Source organism: Orbicella franksi, chromosome 3 (assembly GCF_964199315.1).
Source record: "Orbicella franksi chromosome 3, jaOrbFran1.1, whole genome shotgun sequence".
In the NCBI taxonomy this organism is placed as follows: Eukaryota; Metazoa; Cnidaria; class Anthozoa; order Scleractinia; family Merulinidae; genus Orbicella; species Orbicella franksi.
This window is the reverse complement of record NC_138147.1, coordinates 13070129-13096375: the sequence shown is the minus strand read 5'-3', so window position 1 is coordinate 13096375 and position 26247 is coordinate 13070129. Positions and strand designations below refer to the sequence as shown.

The following is a 26247-nucleotide window of genomic DNA, read 5'->3' as shown; positions in this document are numbered from 1 at the left end:
GAAAATAATTGATACTGAAAGCCACCATGCTCAATGAATTGCATCTCACAACGCGGCACTTCTGGGTGACGAAAATTGCATTGAATTACGTGACAGAAGTCACCTGTGTTACAAATCAATTATTAGCTATGACCTCGATATAACGAACATTTTGGTCGTTTCCCCTCAAATTCGTTATATCGAGGTTTTCGGTATAACGAACCCTCGATTTAACAAACCAATTTAGCCGGTCCCCAGTGACTTCGTTAAATCGAGGTTCCACTGTAGATCATTTCAGCATATGTTCACATTAAACTCGGAGATCGATTTCCTAAACTTCATAAGAAAGCAAGGAAACGGTATTCCAAGTCTTTCCTCCTTTGCGGGTCTGAAAGGTGTGGAAGTCTCTGTTCACAGAAAATGTGATTGCGTTTTGACAGCCCTTACTCGGTCCAAAGTTAGTGTTTTCAGACTCGTATGGAAGTTTTCCATACGAAAACTGAATAACACAGCTTCTGCTCTTACTCCCAATAGGGAATGTTATCCCTTACGCAGCCAGGAGGGGTGGAGATGTGGAAGGTGAAAGCACTAATCTCTGAATGAAACTAATGAAACAACAATAACGAGACAAAAATATCCCGGGCGAAAAAAGACATGAGTTTAAGGTAACTTATTAAAGCAATAAAATCCTCAAAGTGGAATATATTTTACTCACATCTTTAAAATTGCTTTAAGAATACATATAGTGATATTCGAATGCTTCGTACGAAATTTCCTTATTTGCTTGTTTAAAAGTATCTTTACAAGTACGATTTCCTTTTCTTACACTGAACAAAATCATAGAAAAAATATCCCTTTTCGAGTATCCATGTATGAAATATATACACAACGTATCTGGCAGTATGAACGATAAATAATATTATACGTTTAGCATTGTACATCGATTGTCCCCAAAATAAATACTGGATTGGTCATAATTCAAGTTAGGAACATGTGCTATGTAATATAGTTTACGAATTATGTCAGTGTTGTAGTCATTTGATGAGCTGTCCAGACTCTGCTCAAGACCTACATAATAAAACAGCAGTCAACGCAATGGTCCTAGCCCGTAAACCAATATTCACATTTGATAACAATTACCCTCGAATTTCAGTGTTCTCCTTGAGTCGCACATTCCCGTCCCCCAAAAAATTACCTGAATCGGGAGATCTGTGAAGATGATGAAAGTGGAGACAAAGATACTCCAATGCCTCGTTCACAACAGTACAATTTTATTTCCAATGGCTTTTACCCTCCACTTTTGGCATGAAGCAGTATTGTACCAGTTAATATGTACATCAGCTTCTCGACACCCAAATTTGAAATAGAACCAGCACAGTTGCGGTGGCTAAGAATGGACAAATTTGGATAATTCTGAATTGTATTGGTGCCATATTTTCAATGGCTTTACCCTCCGCTCTTGGCAGAGAGCAGTATTGCGCCAGTTGATGTGCAAAGCCGCGTCTCTACATCTAGCCTTGCAATAGAGCCAGGGCAGTTGTGGTGACTGAATTGACACATTTGGATACCTCTTAATTATTCTGAGTCATCCTAATTTTAGCAGAGCTATGTAGTCGATTAGATGGTGACACGCATTGGGTATACCTTTCTGGGCGACGGTTAACCCCGGCCTTTCTAGTGGGACAAGGTAAGTATACTATTTCGATGAGTAACACAATTTATATTTGGCGAGCTGTTGACTCAGAAGTCATTGCGGGACATTCTGGTCGTCATCCTCGCCTTCTTCCTCCTCTTCCACAGATATCGCGTGATGTTTCATGAGCGCTTTCATCATGGCCTCTAGCTGAGTAGTGTGATCTAGAACAGCTTTCAGTTTCGCTTTAACGGTCATTACTTCTTCTTTCAACGCTTCTTGGTGGTTCTGAAGTTTCTCTATTGGTGTCTGACAAAAGAGAAGCAAATAAGATATTGAAGGTAAGTAAATGAAAGAGACGGTATGCGATCAGCAATTTCTCCAGTCTTTCCAAACCTATTGTTTAGTACCGCGAATACAGGTGGAGAGTCTTAGCTTCTTATCACGATAAAATGAACCACCGTAGCCAGTTTGTAAAGCTGACGTTTCCAGTGTTAGCCCTTCGTCGGTGGAAGAGCTTGCCCGCCGACGAAGCACAACAATTTCTTGAGATACTGACAAATTTGCTCTTTGCATGGTTAGCTTGATTTGGCCGTCTACATCTCCAGTATAGTACTGCCAATTGCAAGCAGTTGTATGTAACAAAGCAACGAAACAACAACAACAACACAATCATGCCATTTTATGAGGTTTGCTTAGATAAACGTCCAATTTATCGTTATAAAACTATCACGAGCAACCTTTCCCTCCATATACCGAATAGTGCTCTGTAAAATCACACCCCCCCCCCCTCCACTGTTATTAACAGCCTTCTCATGAGCACAGTTTAATTTCTCAGAATCATACATGACATAGACGAGCCATCAAGCTAAACATATTTTAGTTACTGCGGGATATATATAAGGCTTTAAAAATTGCTTTGCCAAACCTTACTCCCGGTCAAGCACCAACCTTTTCAGGATTCATAGCTTCATAGATAGCTCTAGCAGGACTCACGGTTTGACCCCAAAATGACCAAATGGTCCAGTACTTGTTAGCGTTTGGATAAACTTCCTCTTGGGTTGTGGCAAACCTTTGCCTGAACATGGCCGGTAAAGCTTTTTCTACATCTAAAGCAAGGTCAACCTGGCAAAGAGTATAACAAGATAAATTTAAAATATCTTGCTGCGGATTTGAGGTTCGGGAAATAGAAAAGGGATTATGTGAAAAAACTGCAAAAGTAAGTAAGTAAGTTTGTGAGTACTCGAGAGTTGATGTTTATGGAATTTAACACCAAATCCTTCAGTGTTTTTGGCATGTTGTAAAAAGACGTACAGTGGAAAAATATCCAATCTGAGAGAGGCGACGGAAAACTAATGGATTACCATAGTATGGTTGACTTGGCTGTAGGGTGTATTTTACATTTTAACCCAGCGCCCCCCCCCCCCCCCCCGTTTCCCCTCACCACCCAATCCCCCATAACACGATTAACTGTCTCAAGGAATTTGAAAGCGATGCATTTTTTTCAATACTCAAAATTCGACAAAGAATGTATGGGCTCTTTGGCGCTTTCGCCACCAAGAAATTTTGCAGTTTTTGAAAGCCAGTATCTCCATTAATATAACAGCCAAAGAGATAACACTTTCAGCATTTATCACGTTTTACAAGGTCTTTAACTGCTTGGAGTCAATCTTATCCAACATGATACCTTATCTACGTAAAGTGCTAATGAGGCAATATCTAACAATGACGTCAGCAAAGATTGCACTGTACATGATGGTCGTGCTACTAATGATTGGTTCCGACCTTAGTACATATACCTGCATGGCAAGTCTCTTGAGAACTGCTTTCTCTTGAACACCCTTAATGTCATCTACAGCTAGACCCACCTGAAGAAGAGAAGAGAAATGGCTTAGTATGAGTAAAACAATTCTTCAAAGAGAAGCTGCAAAGGGAAGCTTGAGATCCAACAAAGACGCTGTGTTACTGGTGTGTACCACGTTGAAATGTGCAGTTTCTGTGATTAGTTAAATAAATGCATTTAAACCTTCACTAACGGCCTCTCCAAGCTGACCGTTTACTCGTTACACAATAAACTACTGATCATATTTTTATTTCCGAAATTCCTAAATGCGCGAAATTCATACCTTTTTCAGTGCCTTTCATCGATAATTACAATTCACAACTAAATTGAAAACATTCACAAGGCTATCACCTCGTAAGCCACTTTTTTTTGTCCTTTCCAAATTTTGACATCATCTGTTTTCTTGAGGACACGGAATACTACGTTTTATTTGGTAATTACAGTGCGACTACTAGAACCGGGCCACTTGGAAAAGAGTTAACCAATCAGAACTTTACTTAAGAATAAAGGATAAAAATCTTTTTCTCAAATGAATCAATAACATTGAAGAATAAGAAGAATAGATCTTAACAAAAGTGAAACCCCAACAAAGTGCGAGGCGTTACGAGTCTGTCAGAAAACTTTGCCACTTGTTGATTGGTTGGTTTCGATCTTGAACTTTGTACACTTTTCAACGGTTTCGGTCTCGCTGTCGTAAAATGAGTTTTCAAGTTAAATTTTTAGAGCGACATTTATCATTATGATAAATAAGTACAGTACTAAGTAGATCAATATATGTGCTATACAATAATTAATTAAAATGTTGTGCTTGCACATTGATTTCATCTGTTGGTAGTCTATACTGTATTTAAGAACACCTTTTAAGGTGTTTTTAAATTGAATGTGTTCTTATGTATATGGTACCTTTTCTTAAAAGAACATTTTCCGGCTGATTTTGCAGAAAACACTTGATATATTAGAACAAAATCAGCCTGAAACCTCAAAACACGTGTTCTTTTATGCGGGTTTTCACCGTACTTCTAATAACCATGGCAATCAACAGAAAAATGAAATCCAGATTGAACTTACCAGTAAATTCATGATAATGATACAGTTAATGATGAGAAATGCCACATACAGTACCCACGTGACGGGCGGCACTTCATGGTCATTATAAACTGTATCGTATTCATATTCTCCTAACATTCCCATTGTTGTCTTGAGCATCGCCCGACTAGGCGTGGAATACGGAACCTGAAAAGACGAATTTTAGACAGTGCTTTGCTCCATTCATGAGAACCGCTAAATATACAAATCAGGGGAAAAGAGTTTTTGTTAGAATTTATCGAGTGTAAAATAATAAGACCGCAACTAGATAGATGATTACGATTTAAAACATGGGTCATTGACCAAGCAACAGGGCAAGTCGGCTAGATGTTGGAGACTTTTTTTGAGTGTTTCTGGACCGAGAGGAAAAGAGGAAGAAGAAGAAGAAAAGAGTAAGTCACTTGGCCTTAAAAGGCTGTTTTGGACGGTCAAACTCTGACGCATGCGACTTTTGTAGCTTACGCTGACCAGGTTATAGAAAATCACATGCAATTTTATCGTTTAAATCATCTCTGGCCATTCAGTTTTCATAGGATTTTCTCAAACTCGTTAATAATTCATCAAGATTTAAACAAAGAAAACCGTGACAGTGTTTGGATATCATATATCGAATTTTAGTTTTAGTCTCGGTTGTGAAGTTATATCGAACACTTAAGACAATGTTTGGCAACATTTCCGAACAACTCGATGTTCGTCAAAAATACTCCGCTACGCGTCGTATTTTCAACTATCTCTGTGTTTGGAAATGTGGTCAAACACGCAGGGGTTTCACTAACGTATTCAGCAGGAGGGCAACTGGTTTTCACAGGCAGGCAAAACTTTTTGAACTGAACTTTTTGTAAGAAAAACTTTCCTCTAGGATGATCAAACCAGACAGGCAAAATCATCCTCACAGCCGGTCAATTTGCCCGGTGCCAGTCCCTTTATGACACCCCTTATTTTTTACACGGTCTTTCGTTTTTGATGTATTACTCAAAGCACGGCATTTACGCTAGATTTACGTGCAACAATTCGAGTTGTATACCTGTCACAAGATTGCTTCACGCAACAAAGTTCTATCGTCCTAATCGGACGTTGAGCAATACTTGGAGCATGCTTACCTGATTAAAAAGAAGGATATGGAATCCTAACCCAAACGCAACGATGAATAGGAAACAGACCGCGAAGAACTGAGCGAAAGTCTTGAAAATATCAGTGAACATGACCACGTAAATTCCAAGTTTTGGAAACTTGCGCATAAAAAGTACCAGTCCGATCCAAGATAGGGAGACAGCCGTAGCACCAATACTACTGTGCCACACAAAACACCTGAAAGTTAAGGTAAGTTAAGTTAAGGAAAACACAACCACAAAAACTAAAGCGTCAAGATACAGAGGTTATCATTTACACGGAGAAACCGGTTCGTCAAAGGTTTGTGCAAATGGCAAGCAAAAATGCCTGATGGTAAGTTCCGTTGAGGGGTTCGGATTGGCAATTTGCCGTTTACTAAAAAAAAAAAAAACAAAAAAACAAAAAGAAAACAATTTATTGGAAGGGACAAAGATGAGTTCAACCTGATCATATTTTTAAGATGGCGGTGAAAAATTGCAAATGGTACGCACATTTTCCACTCGGAAATTTCGGTTGGAGATTTTGGGCTATACTTTCAAGACATTCCCGGTCGGTCTGGATAAATGGTTAAAAACCAGAGACTTTTTAATGACTGTTGTAAAACCTAAACAAATTGAAATAATTACATCTGATCTCTTACAAGCAATGCGAGGGTTTCACCAGCGGGGAAAACTAACATTTTGTTTTATTCATGATTGTTTCAAAAATTACACTTAAAGAACGAAGCATGCTTCATCAAACAAAGAATCACTGCGTTACTGTGTTAGGCAACTAATATTATAATAATAACAACTTTATTTAGGTGTCAATGAGATTTAGCATTGCTGCTAATTCTTACCGTTAGAGTTTCTGGACCAGTTGGCGACCTTTCCGCCATGAGATCGATAACGAAGATGTCACGAAACTTCGGATACGATCGATCCCGAATTTTCGAAGACGAAACTTTCGACGTTCACGAAAATAAATTTTCGATGTGACGACTCCGGCAAATACCACCCAACTCGCTAGCAGGAATAAAGACAATGCTAAAGTTGCTTTGACCTCTTCTATACTTAACTCGAGAAGTCTGGGTTTACTTCATCTTGGAACAACATATTTTATTCTGGCCAACATATTTTTCTTGTTCAACTTATTTTGTTTTGCTCAATTCAAATTTCAGGCGCGCCAACCCTATGGAAGGAATAATGAGACATAAAAAAAAGAAGAAGAAGAAGAAGAAATAGAAAATAATATCCAACTTGCCTTGATCCCTTGAATATCGTAAAGCTTGTTCTGTCAAGTTGGAAGTCATCTATTACGTAGATCATTGAGAAAACGTAAGCTAACACTTCAATAAGTCTGTTCCATTGGAAGTAGAGCCTCCACATGTAGAAAAATTTAAAAATCTAAAGGAAAGAAATAACAAAGGAATATATGACGTCCTTTCATTTAACCTCTCAATTGTTCATTTCGCTCGTCACGTAACATATCAAAGATCATGCACGGATCAGCTACCGTTCTGCCATGCATTGCTTTGCGCTACACAGCATTGTGATGCACCACTTTGCGTTGCGTTACGTTGGGTGCGCTGCTTTGCGTTGTATCTTGTTGCTTTCCCTCGTGTTGGTTTGCGTTTCTTTGCGTTGATTTAAGTTGCTTTCTTTGCTTTGCTGGGTGTTGCATTGCTTTGCGCAACGCTACATTGCGCTGCATTGCTTTTCGCCGCTTTGCGCTGCGCTGCGTTGCTTTGCGTTAATTTGCTTTGCTTTGTCTGTTAGGCTGCGTTGTTTCTTTATAGTAAATGGTTTGAACCCAGGAGTATCAGTAGTTCGTATAGTGAACACGAGACTGACTGAACACAAACGAGCCACGAGAAATGGTGATGCCAACAATCACATTGCTGTACATCATCAACTGACAAACCACACCATTGACTGGGACTCTGCTCAGTCCTTAACCTACAGTACAAACTATTTTCAACGACTGACTCTGGGAAGCTGGTACACTAACCTAGAACAAACGCCTCTTGACAGATGTCAACAACTACCGGCGCCTTACAAACGACTTGTCCATGACGGAAACGAAACCGACAAACGAACTTCTAACAGACCGACTTAACAATACACGGACCAAAACCCGACCTATTTGACCAACAATAGACGGATCGAAACCCACCAATGACTGATGACAAACTTTACACGAGTCTTTCAGCCAATACCATCATGGCTACACTGACCAATCACGTTCAACGGACCAGACTTATAACATCATCGACTGACAAACACTATTCACTTGACTCTGAAGATGACTTCCGCTCAGGTTGTCGAAACGTCAGTCACCAACAACAGTTCTTTTCAGAACTACACTCACCCGGACGATCACACTATATGAACTATTGTTTCTTTATGTTGTATTGGTTTACTTTGCCTTTCCGTTGCTTTCCGTTCCACTGTTACGTAGCTAGCTAGATAGATAATCTTTATTTATCCACGGTACAACATTCGTCAGCTCTAAAAATACCTAATACTAATATAATGAGAAATATTTAAATAAAAAGATGCTTTCCACGAATGTCGTGCCTTACAGTTCTTCTTTGAGTAGTCGTTTGAATTGCCCAAGGGACTCTGCTTCCCTTAAGTTACAAGTAAGACTATTCCAGAGAACGGCGTCACTATAGCTAAAGCTATTCTTGTAATAGTCTGTGCGCGGTAATTGAACATTGAGTTTATTCTCAAAGTCCCTTAGGTCATATGCGATTTCTCGCCTTTCAAATTTAGAACTGAGATAGTTTGGAGCCAACCCGTGCAGAGACCTGTAAACCATCGTAGCTCTTTGAATATGCTGCTGGCAAGCTAGACTTTTCCACCCTAGAAGTTTGAACAGGTGACCAGCGTCTACGTCATAGTTTGAGTAGGTCAAAACATGGGCTGCTCTATTTTGTAACTTTTGTACCTTGTTCCGTAAAGTTATCCCACAGTTTCCTCAAACGATATTGCAATAGTCAAAGTGTGGCTGTATCAAAGCTTGGTATATTAGATGTAAGGTCGCCTGAGGGACAAGGTGCCTTATTCGTTTTATGGCCGCAATACCAGAAGCGACTTTCTTAGTTACTTTCTCGATATGGCCACTCCAATCGAGTCTGTCATCGATGGTCACTCCAAGTAATTTTGTGGTAGTGACCTGGCTAACTTGAAAATCATTAATTGCAAATCTCGGGAACTCCGTGAGAGTACTTAGCCTCTACCTAGATCGGAAAAGCATGAATTCGGTTTTCGTCATATTTAGAGTGAGTTTGTTTGCTCTCAGCCAATTGTGAACATTTTCCAAATCTTGATTTAGGCGCAACTGAATATTGTCTGCATTATCACCTGCGTATGTAAGGTGGGTGTCATCAGCGTACATCCTCGGCTCACAATTTGATAGGCTATTTGGAAGATCGTTGATGTATAACAGAAATAGTAGTGGCTCTAAAATGGTCCCCTGGGGAACACCACAACTTAATGAACAGCTTATAGAGAGCGACCCGTTGATGGAGCACATTTGAGTACGATTCTCTAAATATGACTTAAACCATTGGTGCGCGTTACCATATAAGCCGTAATTTCTTAATATCGATAAAAGGATCTCGTGGTCAACTGTGTCGACGGCCTTTTTTAGATCTAAGAAAACAACGGCATTGATTTTTCCGCGGTCAATGTTGTACGCCCAAGTGTCCGTGGCCTCAAGGAGAGCCGTGACAGTTGAGTGAATAGCACGAAAGCCCGAAAGCCCGATTGATATTTACAGATGATATTGTGCTCTTCTAGGTAGGCATATAATTGATCATAGACGATTCTTTCAAAGACCTTGGCTATAACTGAGATCACCGAAATTAGACGATAATTATTTAGATCGTCCCGATCGTCTTGTTTAAAAAGTGGGGTGACCTTTGCGCATTTCCAATCATCCGGAAATATGCCTTGATTATTGACTGGGCAATAAGTCACGCTTGGCCATGCATTGCTCTATGTCACTATGTTTTTTCTTCTCGTTGGCTTGAAGCGCACTATTTTGCTTTGCGTTACGTTGCTTTGCGTTGGGTTACGTTGCTTTGCTTTGCTTTGCTTTGCTTTGCTTTGCTTTGCGTTGCGTTGCGTCGCAATGCTTTGCGATGCTTTGCTTTGCTTTGCGTTGCGTTGCCTTGCTTTGCGTTGCGTTGCGTTGTGTTTGTGTTGGGTTTACGTTGCTTTGCCTTGCGTAATGCCTCGCGTGGCCATGCGTTGTTTTGCGTTGCTTTGTGTCGCTTTGCTTTCGTTAGTTTCCTTTTTCTTTGCGTTGAGTTGCTTTGCATTGCGCGCTTTGTGTTGCGTTGCTTTGCGTTCTCTTGCGTTGCTTTACAAGGCTTGGCATTGCGTTGCCATGGGTTGTTTTGCGTTGCTTTGTGTCGCTTTGCTTGTGTTAGTTTCCTTTTCCTTTTCATTTAACCACCTCGTCTACATAAGGTTTACTTACCTCTAAAAATAAGCTTATAGATGTCGTAACAAGCACCACAGGCCGACCAATTGTTCTCCACATAATTTGGCTACCAGTCGATCCTCCTGCAAAAGTCACGTTGCACGTGCACTGTATGTCGTGACACTCTGCTATAGGTATACTCTTGGTGGTGAGCATGGCGTAGCCGGTCAGGAAATACAAGAAAATCCCGTACAGAATGAGCCGACCGTAATACACATAGCGACCGAAACTGCGCCATTTGTAACGCAAGAGATAGGTGACAAGGGGATGACTGAGAAGCTTAACACGCTCCTTCGTGACCTGAAAAGAAAAGAATAGTCGTTACTAGTTAGTTAGTAGCAATCATTTTTAGTTTCTACCAGAAAAGGGCTGGTTTAGAATGCCGCATTCACAATTACGCGTTAGCCATTGTTAAACCACAAAGGACAATAAAGTACTACCGTATGATTGTAAAAATTGTAACGTTACCGCTAGGTTTTGGTCATTCTCGGAGACCCAGGGGCAGCTAGTCGGGACGATGCGATATTTTCGGAAATATCGCGTCGCCCGAAAATGTCGCATCGTCCCGACTAGCTGCCTCTGGTCTCCAAGAATGGGCTTCGGTTTCTGAACAAATTTTGCGAGTCCACACAAATTGTTACATTTGTTTTCCCAACAGCGGTCGCTCTCATTGGCTATTTCGAGGTCACATGACATCTAGCAATGACACTGTTTAATGTGAAAAGTCTCTGAGCGAGCAAATTACAATATCCATGACGTCACTAGGTAATGGTGCGCTATTATCCGCGGCTGTTGACCGACGACCGCCGCTGCAGGTAGACCTGGTAATGTCTTTGTTGTACTGTACATCAAATCAATTGATACAAAGACTAGTCCATCGGAAATCTTCTTAAATTAGTTTCTCTCGAATCTCAGAATAGACAATTTTACAGTTGTCTGCTCAGTGACCTAGCCTTTGTATGGCATCGAGGCTGGAGGTAGCCTTGTTTTGATACAAACCTCATTGCTTTTCTGCGTTAGCCTGCGAGCAGGCTCACGTTGGAGCACGTTGCGAGCGCGAAATCCAGCGGCGAGGCCGCGAGACGAGAAAGTGTGCCTGCTCTGATCTCTGCCATTTTTTTCACATTCTTGGCACCTCTTCACCAGACTCCTTCCCGCCGGATCGCTTGCTCTTCACTACTCGCGCGCGTGACTCAATGGTGAGCCTGCTCGCAGGCTATTTTTGCGTGAAAGAAGTTGTTCTAATGCTTCCTAGTTTGCATTTAAAGGCGTTTAACACCGTTTTGAGCATGTGCCGCAATTTGATTTCTGATCCGACGGAACAGTTTTCAAAGTTAATATTCGTGAGAAAAATCCTTCTCCATCGACCTTGGGAGGAGAAAAGTATAACACCGATATTGAAGAACGTTTTGGTCATTTATGAAAGATTTAAACGGCATATTTCGTGTTTCGAGTTGAATACCGTCGCGAACACGATGTCCTCGAGAGGGGATTTTGGAAGCGGCTAGGAACAAAAGCTACTTTCGCCCCATAGCCATTTTGCTCACGGCCTTCGCACAACATAAACGTGATGAATATTCTTTACAAACAAAAGGTAAAAAGCCGACGGATGAAAAGATTTTCGAAAGGCACGTGAAACTTCAGGCTGACCCGCGGCGAATTCGTGGCGGCGCGCGCGATATTAGGGTTTCTATTGGTTAAAAAATTGGTGTCAATCAAGAGCGCAAATTCGCTTTACCGTGACAATGGCCCTTAAAATAAGAAGAGAGGGTTTGAAGCAAGGTCACCTCCAGCCTCGCTTGCATTCGTAGGCCAGGTAACTCAGCACATAACTGCAAAATGGCCCATTCTCCTCAGCTAAACTACGAGAGACAGAGATTCTTGGCAGACAAAATTAACCGTTTCCTTGGCGACCAGCCACTGATTGTTTCCATGTTATCCTTACCATCAGCATTAAAGGATGGTTGCTTTTAATTTCCACCTGTTTACTGGCGTTCTCTGGCAAGGCAGATTTGATTTTGTACATCACTGTATCCACACCGGATCCCTCGTGATCTGATGTGTCTGACGTCATAAAACCAGCCCACTCGTGACTTACATCATCCAGGAACTCGTAGCTTAGTGTGATGCCGTACTGTGGATGGTCCACAGGATACCCATTCGACTTGACGCACCTGTTAAAAACTTTCTCTGCAACCTCTGAAGTACGAAGGCAAACGAGACAATCAGTGGCATAACTCATTAAGTAAAATATAATCATCACCTCTCTTTATAAAATTACAAAACAGATGGCTTAGAAGTGCAGGAAATCGCATAAATGCAAGAGCAATTAAGTATTTACACTATAGCTAGGAGTCATATTTGAAATTTCTCTCAAAATTTTACGAGCTTTTAGGGGAGTGCAGTTGAAAAGAATTTTTCACATATCTGAGGATATCACGATCCTTAATTAATCGCGCTTTCAAACGATTACTCATTTATTATGTAACTAAGAAAGTACATCACATGTACATCAAATGAAATCAGACAAGGACTGAGGACAGAGTTTGAGGTGAAGATATTCCCATTGCATGCGTATAAACAAGAAGTTCTACGAGAAGATATAACACGTCTCACACTTCACACCTTTCGGGCGCAAGACACTATTTTGTACTGTCGCAATCCTTGGCATATTGCCGAGTCGAGCGTCTTGCAAATGAATGCCGGAATGAATAGCCACGCCTTTTCTATACCGAATACTCTCAAGTTGCTTGGTTATTAAAGTATTTGCAATTAAGACGACGACTGATTTATTTGCTTGGTAAGATACTTAAGAGTTTCTAAGTTTAACAGCATGACTGGCAGCTCACCGGGTAATTTCTTGATCAGTTTCCTCATTGGGGTGTTAATAGTTGTACCATCTTTGGTTTTATTGCGCATGGCTTGTCTCCAGTCGTTGTGTTGGATAATAACAAGCGCCACTTCCCTGAGATAACAAGAGAAAATATCACAGTTCAGTGTACGACGAAACGTTTTCTTAAGCTAACGATTCAAGTAATACTATAAAAGCAGTGACTACACGAAGTTTAAAACGCTTGTATTTTAATATTCTAAACGAATAGTGATTTCTCCTCTGCATAGGCGAACAGATTGGATTGGTAGACACTAACAAAACTTAAAATACTCAACACTGCCATTCCTTTACTTTGACGACAGACTAGATAAACATTGCAAACGCCAGCTGTAGTCCAAACTCCATGCATGCAAACAAGCTTCTTAGTTAAACACAACTTGAAATTGTTATTTTCTGCATTAATAAATATAGATCATCCTTCATGTCTCTTTTTAACCGGTACCGTTTTTTATCTCTTTAGTCTTAATCACGAATTTTACTTCTCGATCGACAATCCTAAACCAAAAGTAGTCGCAGCAATGCGTTCCTTTTCGTAAACTAAGCAAAACGTTTAACTTTGTTATGTTATTTTCAATGCACAACCATAAGCTGGATTTGAAAATAGCCTGCACAACATTTTTCATTTATCATTTTCAATCCGTGATTGCGATAGCCAGTCACGAGTTGCAGTGGGTGATCAGATTTCTTTTTTGCTTGCCACAAGCTCTTCCTTCCTACTCTGGCACAGTTTTCCTCCCTCGCGTTCCCGATTTAGCGGGTTCAAAGCTGCCTACTTCGGAGATTGGTGCAAAGGAACTGATCACTGAAGAGATTAGTAAAATAAGGCAAGATCCTGCGTAACCACAGAACGAAGACAAATGTCCGCTTGTTATTTCGCCATCGTACGTGGAAAAAACGACAACTGAGACTCAAAGTGTAACACTAATATCTTAGGGTTCTCGCTGGGTTGTCATGCGGTCCACACTTACTTGTGGTTGTTCTCAATGGCCATATCAAGACAGTTTCGCCCAGCACTGTCCGTCAGTGTAATGTTCGCCTTCCTGGACAAAAGCAATTTGACCATCTCCACGTGACCCTCACGTGCTGCCAAGTGAAGTGGAGTGGTCTGAGGAGGGCAAAGTAAATTTTAGAGACAACAAAATTTGCGGAAAGTGCATACATTCACTCTTATTTTAACCTCTCTAAAACGGCCACCTCTCTCCAACGGCAACGACCACTAAATCGCATCCCACCTGCTAAAATAACCTCTTGACAACGACCAGTTAATCAACGAGGGACGAGCGGTGAATATAAATCCACACTCTTTAATGGAAAAGGTCACCAAGCGCGTCGTTGATCTCTGTTCAGTTTTTGCTTTATTGAATATAGTTTGATTGTGTTACGTATTATTACGATAAAATAAGCAATTTGTAAAAATATACATTTTGTACCCCCGAAAAGAACACGTGTCATATTACACCCCTACCTCCCCATAACGGCTAACCCTCTACAAAGGCCACTTTCCTCTGTCCCCAAGGTGGCCGTTGTAGAGAGGCTCGACTGTAATTTTAACATCCTATAGGCACCTTTAAGCTCAACTTGTTACTATTGCTGCATCAGTAAATAGTAATCCAAAATCATCCCAGAGGTTAGTCTGGAAGCCGAGAATTTATAGATCGAAGATCTACAGGCCAAAGAGGGGCAAGTGCAGAATTTGAGTCAGCTTGAGTTTTTAAGAAATTGGAAAGCCAACAGCAAGATTTCAAAAACGAACTGGAAATTTATCCCATTTGTCTCTGCTATTTAAAATCGTCAATCAGCTGGAATATTTAAATATAACACTGACTACTGGTATGCCTGGCCTACCTTAGCCTTGTCGGTGGGGTCCACAGGACAGTTCTCATCCAAAAGAACGGTAGCAGCCTCAACCCAGCCTTTGGCTGCCGCGCAATCCAGGGGTGTCCAAAGGTTGGCATTCCTGTGAATTATAATCTATTAGCAAGTGTAATTGCGCAGACGCTGAACAAGGCCGGTAAAAGCTCATTCAAAACTGAACATTAGACAAACACAATTACGATACAACAGCAGCACACAACATTAGCCACCTTGTCTTAGCAATAACGACTTGTAATTTAGCTAAATATTAGAACTAACTGATTGATGCTCACTTCTCAAACTCATTAATAATTCATCAAGTTTAAACAAAGGAAATCATGACCGCGATGGTGTTTGGATATCTGATCTGTAACAGCATAGATTTTTTTTCTGTGTAGCACGTAGTATATATAATATGTAATTGTGTCACGACAAGACACCCATTCATCCATGCATCACTCTAAGACTTCCTTTGCACAGCCCTGCTGCAACACAATCGATCATCGTCCAATTTCTCCACACTCTTTCCTACCATTTGCCAAAATTTGCAGATAGAATTAAAGTTCTTACGCAAACCATTATCGGTTACTTCATTCTCATGACCTACACTGAAGGATCTGTTATAAGAGAACAGGGAGAATTAATAAGTCGATCACCTGGCATCAATAGCCGCTCCCCTGTCCAGTAGCTCCTTGGCGACTTTGTCATACCCGTGCAGTGCGGCCAGGTGCAGTGGAGTGTTAGAAGCATCGTCTTCGTCATTTATAATCGACATATCTCGCTTGAGAAGTGCACACACCGTCCTGGACAACACATATATTAATTATTACCTATAATCATAGCCCATGATGTAGCAGGCTCAAGTATAAACTTTACGGCATGGGACGCAAATTGATCAAACTGCGCAAAATTGCGTCGCTATAATTACTGTAATAAACATCTTTGTCGTTAACATTTCCTGTACCGTTTAATACAGATAATGATACAAGGTTAGAGGGTGATTACATGGCCAATTTCACCCCGGTTAAGAGCGCTGGAATTTTGTTGTGATACCATAACAAATTTCATCCCGGGCTGAAACCTTTCTTCCTTCGCAGCCGCCATCTCCTTTTATTAAAAACACAGTTGCTACGCATGTATTTGTTTCTTTTTTCTTTAACCACTACACAAGCCCAAGTTCTCTTTTCAGGCCTGTCTGAAATATCCTTCTAATTATACAGCCTTTTTTTATTAGTTCGGTTTAAGAAACCCACAGATACATGAGAAAATAAACACAGATTTATATTCTACATGTACCATGGTATAAAAGGCAACCAGACATGGCTTTGTTAAACAATGAAAACACTCGTGTTTTATCCTAAAATACATGTACTAGAAGCAATTGTTACCTTATACGTCCAAATTTAGCTGCTAAATGAAGTGGCGTTAAAGATCCATCGTTCTTGCTGTCAATGCAGCAACCATTGTCCAGAAGAAGCTAAAAGCGAAATTAACGAAACGATCAAGCATTTAGCAACAGTGCATGTTTTGCTTTTCACTGCGATGTTAGAGCTAATCCCGTTGAGAATTTTCTTCATTCACGTCCAAAGGACTTGAAAAAAGTGCCATCCGGTTGTCCGGAACAAGTAGATTTTCCTTCTGGGCAAGTAACGTTGCCCGACGGGCAAGGAATTATGCCAGTCATCTGCCAACTAAATCATTAAAAGAGCAAACTAAGACTACTTGCCCAGGGCAAGCAAAATTTGAGAGCTACTTGTACCATAGAACAAGCTGGAATTCAAGTTCTGTTTCGAGTCCTGCATCCGGCACCGAACTTTGGAGCAATGTATTGACGATGCACTGCCCCAGACTATTCAGACCTTTTGTAAGTCTTTTGAAACGTTCTGTAATTAAGATTTTGCCTTCATGTTACAAAGCCTTACAGTGATAGGGAACCATGTTAGCGTCATTTGAGGGGACGCTAGAACATTACAGATTACGTCAGTATGAAACACAGCACCTTACAAGGATGAGTCGAATTGAGAAGCAAAAATAATTACACAAATGACTTGTTATTACTGTCTTCAGTAAGGAAATTTCGATCGACTTACCTGAACAATTCTAACGTAACCCTTTTTGGCAGCGACATGAAGTGGCGTGTTCTCGTACTTATCGTATTCTTCAACTAGCGTCTTGCCTTTGCGATCTTTTAGAAGAAACTACAAGTTGGTGTGAAAGAATGAAAGAAAAAACCGGGAACAAAGTTACTTTCGTCTTGCTGTTGTACAGGTACAATGTAGAACCTTCCCTAAACGGACACTGAGTGATCGCTCCGAACCAAGTTTTCATTTTATTTTTCACTTGACTACGAGATTTAGATAAAAAAAAAAATTCATGGGATCTCAACCAGATATTGATGGCCACTGGGAAATTTATCACGTTTTAATTCCAGTTTTATAACTTGCATTGAACCAGAGTTGAACGTAAAACTTAGTCTCTGAAACGTTGTTCCTTTTCTTCGCAAGCTTTACGAACAAGCAACAGACCAACCTCTTTAGTGCGTAAATGTATACCACGGGGACAGAAAGGTGTCCGTATTGAAAGAGTTTATAGGGATAAATTAGATGATTTCTGGTTTTTGTCTGGAAAGTGGAGGGTTTCTCTTAGCGGAGAAAAGTCCGTATTAAATGAGTGTCCATAAGGAGAGGTTCGAAAGTATTAATGTTCTCGACACAACAATGCTCACGAGCAACATATCCGACGGTTCTGCCTGGAAATACACTTCAGAGAAACGCGCTTCACGTGCGGACGTAGAAGACACCACCCTGTGGAAACGTGGTATTATAGATTTAAACCGACGGTGACCCTGGACTGAAGTGTTTGAATGAATATTAGGGAGTTCAAACAAACCACAGACCCAATAGCAACGGGAACGTCACAATAAACAAAAGGTTTACTGAGCACAACAATGGCTGTGCACGCGCGTTCTAATTCTTGGTACACTTCTTTGCCCGCGTTCTCTAATTTGGACGCCGTCTTACATATTCACGTTGTGGTAGCTTTGATACAGTGATAGACAACCTGAATGAATCTAAATTCCTGCGAGCTTCGTTGGTTAGATATAAATTGATCATTAATCGACGTTGCCCTCGGCGTTGCCGTCGTCTTTGCTCAAGGCCCAGTCCACACTACGCCGGAGGAATTTGAAAACGGAGGTTTCACTCTGAAAACGCGTCAAATGTTTTCCGTCCGCACTACGTATACCCTGGAAGAATTTAAAATGCATTAAATCAATTGAAAAAAACTCAGGGAGACAAATTCAAATGATTATCGTGAGGTCATCGTTTTCGATAAAGTTCAGTTTTCAAATGTTTTCCGTCCACACGAAAACGCAAAGCCGGCGTTGTCAAATTCTTCCGGTTTGAAGAGCGTTTTCGGAAAGACCCGTTTTCGTGACAGATTAGTGTGGACAGTAGGCGCCCAACCGTACAAATAAAGCTGCGTTTTCAATCTTTTTTTTTTTTCCGGCGTAGTGTAAACGCCACCTCAATCTCCCTATTGTTCCTAAAATGCAGCTGTTGTACATTTGTAATCTTACCTCCAGCGCCTCAATGCATCCCTCAGATGCTGCTCTGTATATCGGTGTTTCATCATTGCTGTCTTTGGCGCCTATATCAGCATTGTGGCTCAGAAGGCTTTTGATTGTTTCCAAATGATTCTTACTTGCTGCCATCAACAACGGCGTATCCTTGTCTTTGTCACGGCATTCAATGAAAGCACCTCTAAAATAGTTTGAATATATCGCAATAGCACAGTTATGTACGAGGAAAAAGGGTGACTGGGTTTGCTATAAACAACATTGTAATTAGTTCCTAACCATTGCCACATACTTTACTGATTAAATACGATGTACAAGTGTCTAGTTGCTTGCATTTTACTGAGCACTTTCAAGACTGATTAAAAACAAGGAATGCCGACTACGAAAATGCCAAAAACAAAATCACTTTGCAATGCACAATTAGTTGGGCTCAATATATTGTTGCCTCAGGGTTTTCTTCAGAGTTATTTTTTCCATATTTCATTTGCAAACTATTTTTTCAAAGTTTCAAAAATAACCGAACATGTTATACTGGGGGGAAACTACTGAACGGTTTCAATCTTTTGATTCTTTGTACATGTAGCAGATGAAGAACTATCTTCATTCTGTTGCGTGGGGGACTTTGTCTTAATTAAGGGGCTGCGATTGGCAGAATTTTACAAAAAGGTTTCTATATTGCAGGACTTTGTTATAATTATACTGAATACTTTCTTCATTGTATACATTTACAACTGTACGTGGATTTGAACTTCCGGCCCTACACGGGGATGTTTTGGCACGTGACTTGGTTCACCCAAGCTCACGTGACGACAAAGACGCTATGACAGTGCCGAAAGCTTGTGATCGCTAACACTTTGACTCTTGTTTCTAATTATGTCTACTACAGAGTCGGGAAACGGTATCTTTACTCAACTTACATGTAGTCTGAAGAAGTCAGAATTAAAGCTTTATTACCACACAATTATACACAACAACACTTGACTTACTCGCTCAGAAGAAAGTCAACGATGTTTACTCTGTTAAACTGAGCTGCCCTGTGCAGTGGAGTCTCCTGAGAGGCATTCTTAGCTTCTATGTTTGCATCATGTTCAATTAACATCTTGACGATTTCCAAGTCACCCCCAGTGGCCGCTAAGTGCAGCGGTGTGCTCATGTTCATCTTGTGGGCATTGACGTTTGCTCCTTTATCAAGGCAAAGCTTGGCTAGCTTCTGGTCACCATCCTCGACCGCAAGGTGAAGAGCGGTTTGTTCCTCGCGATCTTGGTCTATGACCATCTTGGATACCAAGGACCAACCACCTCTCTCTTCGGCTATATATTACCAATATTAATATTATTAATCGAAGGTAATTTAATAACAAGTCACTTTCAAGAAAGCCAAATTTCAACAACCAAAACTTCGAGTTTTAAACTATTGACAGAGGTACCAGTGGTAATTATTAGTCAGGACTTAGGACTTAGTCAGCTCCCCTTACCATCATACGACACTGACTAATAAGGTTTCATCCACTGACAGACACTGCATACATGTATATTAAACAGTTTCACGCACAAATTTTAATAAGTACTGTCCAGCTGCTATATTTGAATGGTCGCACTTCAGGGTGTGAAGAATTACCCCTACAACCACTGAACAACAAACAAAAGCACACAAAGGTATGGCTCAATAAAAAGACTTCCATTGGTTGAAATAGTCATACAATTGATAATTTCATGGATTAATTCAACTTAGTACAAGCCGGGAAATCTTGATTTCTCAAAAACTCTCAGGGCAAGGAACATCAGCAGACATTATTTTGAGGAATGTGATAATTCAGGGCTAAACAAATCACAGTGAAATCCAAGCTACAAGTAAGTGTAGGAAAATCACTTTTGCTACAAGATGCTAGGTGGTTTGAGAAATTGAGATTTCAGTGTTTACCCATTTACTTGGCAAAAGATTTAAGTTGGATGCTCATAAATCGAGAGCCAATAACCTAATTGTTTTTAATTAGTAGAATTCTTACGAAAATTTTCTAGAACATGGTATTTAACTTTATGCTTTAGAAAAAGCGCACAGACTGAGTTTTCGTTTGGAATTTGCTGTAAGTTGTGTATGTGTGCTAATCAGATTTTTCAACATTTTCTAGATTTCTAAAGTCATGAAACTGTGAATGCCCTTCTTCTAGTCTTCTCAAGAATTTAATTATTCGTTTGTATCTAAATGTTCTTCTGTAACTTTACAAAAATGAGGAAACATCGCTATTTTGCAAACGACCTCCAGCCAATGGCAGAAAGTATGTAAGAGTAGCTAAGCCAATCAGGTTGCAGCATTTGCATTAGTACTGTATACAGTACTAGTAGAATTCTACTTACCATAAATCCTCGAATTAGAGCCCCCCCTCGAATAAGTGCCCCCTTCGAATAAGTGTCCCCCTCCCCTCCCCCCATTTTGTGGACGAGTAATGAAACAAAAAAGAATACAGTTTTCATCATGTAGTCTTAGATTTGTACATTGTTTCAGTTTGTGAACACATTAAGTGAACACGTTGAATGCGTCAAGTACTAATGGTGCCGAGATTTAAACTTTAGGATCAGTTTTTTATGTCAATAAACATTTTATGTTGTTGTTTATGCACAGATGATGTTTTCAAAAAATGATCATGTCAGGCCACAATCTGGGGAAAAATAAATACCCCCCCCCCCTTCTTGATTAAGTGCCCCCTTGAAAAAGCACCCCCTGTCTTCTCCTAAATTTGAAATAAGCACCCCCGGTGCTAATTCGAGGATTTACGGTATGTAAGATACATGTACAAGCGTGTTTACACACCTGTCTTAAAAAGCAGTTGGGCAACTTCAAGACTTCCTTCCATGCAAGCAAAGTGCAGTGGTGTCATCTGCTCTTCATCCAAACTTCTCAAGTCAGCTCCAGCTTCAATAAGACACTCAGCCACAGACAGGGAGCCCTGGCTTGATGCCACATGCAGGGGGGTCATCTCTGTTTTATCCTTAGCCTAAAATTAACATTACAATACTCAAGCAGAGTTGCTGACAAGTAGATTAATTTTGTCTCAACATTTGACTGCTACAATTAACAACTTTGCTTTCATAATAACATGTAGATGGTATGGATGCCAATGCTAACAAATTATCGTCATACCCTCTCATTGACTTGCTTTTTCTGGAATAACACTTCCCATGCTTAACCCTGAATACAAGTTGCATAATAATTTCTAAGCCAAACAGAGACGAGAGCACCGATAAGTAGTAAATCAAGTTTTGCAATACTTACCAATTTTTACAAAGAAATTTACGCCAGGGGACAAAGCTTGTTCCCTGGCTTGCATTTCTTTGTAAAAATTGTACACTCAGTAAATTTGGTCACCAATGAGCCACAAAAATCTGGCGATATAGTGGGGTGACTGTATTAAAGGGGTTCTGTAAAAAGGAAAATGACTTATCGAGGTTTTGTTTGGGCCAAGAAAGTGGCCACATTAACGAAGTGGCCATTCTATGGGGTGGCTGTAAGGTGGGGTTCCACTGTATTCAGCATTTAATATGATTGCATATATAGTTCATGTATGTCCCTACCTCAATGTCAATTCCTGGATCTGTCAAAAGTTCTTTCACTGCATCTGGGTTCCCTTTTGCAACTGCATAATGCAATGGAGTGGACCCATACCTGTCTCGTGCATTGACCTTGGCCTTCTGGGACAACAAGTACATAATCATGGTCTCTACAATAAAGGGCGATGCACTGGTTGGTTCTTTAGAAAAGGAACTCCTCTTTTCTACAGTCAAGAAGTCTTTAGGAAAGAGTTTATTTCCAAGCTTCTCTCTTTTGTTGTTCAATGAGCCAAGCAGGCGATCCTTTGTACCTTTACCAAAGCTGCCTGAGCCCCCTTCCTTTTTCTTGTCGTCCTTTTTTAGAACTAAGCCATTGTCACTAATGTTTTCCATGCTGGGGCTCGGTGTGACCTGGGGTGTGGGCCTGGGGGTACCCCCATATATTCTAGGGACTGGTCGGAATCTGGCGGCATAGTGAAGGGGTGTGGCATCATCTTCTCCTCTTGCTTCAATGTCTATAAAATTAAATTAAATGTGATAAATGATAGCAAAATGTGCTGTCAAGCTTGAATAAAAGAGATATCTCACTTTGTCTGCTCAACCCGCTCTTTATTCAAGGGTCAGAGTCATCTGAGATTTGATCTAAAATTTTCCATTTTCTAGTACTGCATAAAAATATTTAATGTAATTCTGTATCCAAGGAGACATAGACATTTCACTGTAAAATTCTATTGATTTTTGAGCATCTTAGAAATGTCATTCTCCCATTGGACAAAATAAAGAGTAAACTAAATTGTCACCAATTGATTGGTTCTTACATATACTTGCTTTCTCTGCAGAGGAACATACATGTACATATACATACATACATGTATGTACATATGACAACAGTACCGAATCTTGAGCAAAAAAGATGTGTATTCATCTGATATTATCTCCAGTTAGCTAGTGCATGACTTAGAGCAGGGAATTACACAATGTAACACACTAGTGCAAAAAGAGGCACTTGTAAACAGTTTTGTTATATTCAGGCACCAACTTACACTGTAGCAGGAACACAATGCCAACAGCTTTTAATTAATGCATGCATCCCTGCATCTGAACCTGGTTTAAGATTTGGTTCTTTAACATTAAATGAAACCCTAGTAAACACCCACACCAACAGGGACTGAAATGAGTGTCTGTATTATGTAGTGACCTTTTGTCATTTCTTGTTCAGAGGTAGAGTTTAGTGTGACATGAATTCTGTCTTCTCCACACTCGCATGAATATAACTTGTGACATACAATGTAGTATCTAAAGGTGTCCATTATGAGAGAATTGGCAGATGCATGCAGAGACGTTTGGATAGCATGGAAAAGCAAAAGGGTTGCTTGAGACTTAACCATGCAAGAGCATTTAATGGCAAGCTCTTTGTCCTGAGTTCTCTTGATAATTTCTAGCTTAATTTATAGAAGATATGGAAGTACTTTGAAATTTCTAAAACTGGAAAGAACTGTCCTTAAAGCCACATTTATTTAGTGTCCGAATGTATGTGGATCATTCAAATTATAATCTAAATTTATAATAATTAATATTTTTAGTGGATCAATTATAAATATATCACTAAACATATCAGTTTCAGATGACTGCGCATGCTACACACTATGTACATGTAGTTATTACACAGTGTGATTAGTTGCTCAAGCTACTCCTTACCTGCTCCATAATCTAACAACAACTTCACAATGTGAAGATGGTTGTAACGTACAGCATAATGCAGTGCTGTTGTGTTCTCCTGATCCTTTTTATTAATCTTCTTGTTTCCTTTACCCAACATTTCGAGCCTCCTTTCAACAAGGTCCCGTTTTCCATCACGTGCCGCCTTTATAAATAATAATTATAGCAAATATTAGGGTAATTTAAATATTAATCACAATTACTACTGTATAAAATATACTTAATAAAATAATTAATCTCACAGTTTTTATTAAGTAACAGTCATGATTAAACTACAGTGTAGAAACAGAGACAATAAGCAAAATACAATGTTTGGCGTAAAGGGGGGTAACAACACTTTGCGATCTGGTGACAGACAACTTTCAATGCGTGACAACAAAGCCTCACTTACCTCCCCAATGCCCACACCTGCACTGGATTGGACAAGTTGTAGGCAGATCAAAAGCTACATGATGTAGAAGCCTCAGTCTAAATGGCACTAAATGGGCTTAAATTTTCCAGCCAGCATCATGCCAGAGTGTAGGCAGTTGTGACTTGCTCAAGCCTAATTATCATGCCAACATTACAAGCCTACACCACTGGCATATAACAAGGTTGAAGCATACAATAGTACAACTAAAACAAGCACATAGGACAATTAACCAATAGCAAAACACATGAGGTGGACCCTGAGTTTATAAAAACAACAACCAAACCTCCAAAGGGAGGAAGGTTGGTGATAAAAATTTTATAAATGTAACAGTAGAATTTCGAAGACCTTTCAGCAGGCAGTAATTTGGCTAGCAAATGAGGCTTTAGATCAAGACTTGAACTAATTAACTTTATAACTAGACAGACATCATGGACTGGGCAAATAGTGAATTACAATTATATGTAGGTTTATTTTTTTTATTCTGGCCATAAAAAATAAGCTAATGGTATAACTGCGCTAAACAGATATTACATTGTACATGTACATCATGAACAAGGAGCAAGAAAGGAGTACATACTACTAACACTGTTACAGTACTTACTTCGGTCCGCTACTCTTTCAAGTGGTATAGCATGGAATATCACATGAGTCACTTGTATTTTCTCGGTACACACAGGACACTTCAGGCAGGTGTGTACAGCAAGAAAATACAAGTGACAGGTGGGACATTTCACGGCATACTGCAAAAGAGCATTGTAAAACTATTTTATACCATGCCATAGAAAATACGATGCCCAGCACAATCAATGCGACATAGGTGCAGTGCATGATGGGAAGGTTGGGTAGAATACCATCGAATATTCAATGGTTTTCCTGTATTCTGATTGGCTGTATTTTCTATAGCATGGTATAAAGAAGTGTATTGTAAAAAACATTGCATGTCTATTGTGCATTTGTATACAAATACATGTATATCATTTTCATCATCCTTTGGTGACACGAGATACTCAGGAATTATTTTAGACAATGCTCTATACAAGTACAAGTAAACATATGTTATTTTAAACTATTTATATTTTCAAGTGAAGATTTGTTTTCATTGATGTAATTGATAATGAGCGATCCTGCTAGCAAATACATGTAACTATTAAAATGCTGTTGCTTAATTACTTGTAATCAGAATGGTTTTATATCTTTTTAAATTTTTCTGCAATGTTTTAAGTTTTATGACATTTCGATTTCATAACATAAGCTCACAAATATGTACAGAATTTATTTTTTTTTAGGAATTTCAACCAAAAAAAATTTGTTACTTCCATGTCATACATGTAGTATACACAGAAGATTTTCAACTTTCTTTAATTTTAAAAATCAGAATTAACTATAGAAAGCTGTTTTTTATATATATCATATAATTAAATGAAAGTGAAGTGAGGAGTGGAAAAATTACCACAAATAACTTTGTTTACAATAAGAGGCTTGAGATATATTTAAGCTTCAATTTAATTCAGAGGAGGGATTATGAAAAAGGACAATGTAGCCAATTAGCTTAAAATTTCAAAGGTAGGTGCAGCCTGTCCTCATCACTTTATATGATGGGAAAAATAAATCCAATATTCTTGAAAATAGAACCACTTCATGAGGAACTATTTAAGCGGCGCAATTTGGATCCCAAATCAAGAATAAATCTCGAATGTTAATCAAACGGGCGTGAAAAATGCAGGTCCGCGATAAGAACGCCTCTTAAGCGAACGTCATTGAGGGCCAAACTATCAAACTATTTCACTGATTAATGTTTGTCTTACCTGATGTAACGATACCGTGGCATTTTCAACGCTCTCTCTTTCCAATCCTAACAAATTTTTCGAAGACCTCGACGGAAGGTAGCAAATTGATGGCATGGAGTTCGAAGCGTCGACGGTGTCGCTTTTTCTCGCCTTGACTGCGAGTAGTGGCGTAAGTAGGACACTTCCAGCACTATCATCCTGTTTGGACGTCATTATTAGTCCTTCTATGCCTACTCTGGGCAGCAGGTTTCCATAAAGGACTTTTTCTATCCGTCTTTTTACGCCGGTAACAACTGCAAACTCCACTTCGCCAGCATGTTTACAAGCTTCGAGGC

At 39.8% G+C, this 26247-nt stretch overlaps 1 protein-coding gene across 1 annotated transcript; it reads right to left on the bottom strand.

The window, feature by feature from the left end:
• Positions 1–661: 661 nt before the first annotated feature.
• LOC145481331 (transient receptor potential cation channel subfamily A member 1 homolog) lies at positions 662–26238 on the bottom strand. Its single transcript, XM_081459802.1, has 20 exons — positions 25931–26238; positions 23693–23858; positions 22019–22509; positions 21258–21441; positions 19435–19759; positions 18449–18632; positions 16962–17069; positions 16260–16348; positions 15528–15674; positions 14863–14974; positions 13986–14122; positions 12974–13089; positions 12070–12323; positions 10122–10424; positions 6894–7036; positions 5642–5849; positions 4524–4688; positions 3412–3480; positions 2564–2737; positions 662–1921 (listed from the first exon to the last, which is right to left on the bottom strand). Exons 1-20 carry the CDS (start codon positions 26123–26125, stop codon positions 1727–1729), a joined length of 3765 nt encoding a protein of 1254 aa, XP_081315928.1. The 5' UTR covers positions 26126–26238; the 3' UTR covers positions 662–1726.
• Between the last annotated feature and the right edge of the window lie 9 nt (positions 26239–26247).

Coding starts and splice junctions, on each gene's coding strand:
- LOC145481331 (XM_081459802.1), bottom strand. CDS start 26,125: ATGACGTCCAAACAGGATGATAGTGCTGGAAGTGTCCTACTTACGCCA. Junction 19,760..21,257: donor CCAACTGCTTTTTAAGACAG/GTGTGTAAACAC, acceptor GGTAATATATAG/CCGAAGAGAGAGGTGGTTGG. Junction 5,850..6,893: donor ACGATATTCAAGGGATCAAG/GCAAGTTGGATA, acceptor CTTAACTTTCAG/GTGTTTTGTGTGGCACAGTA.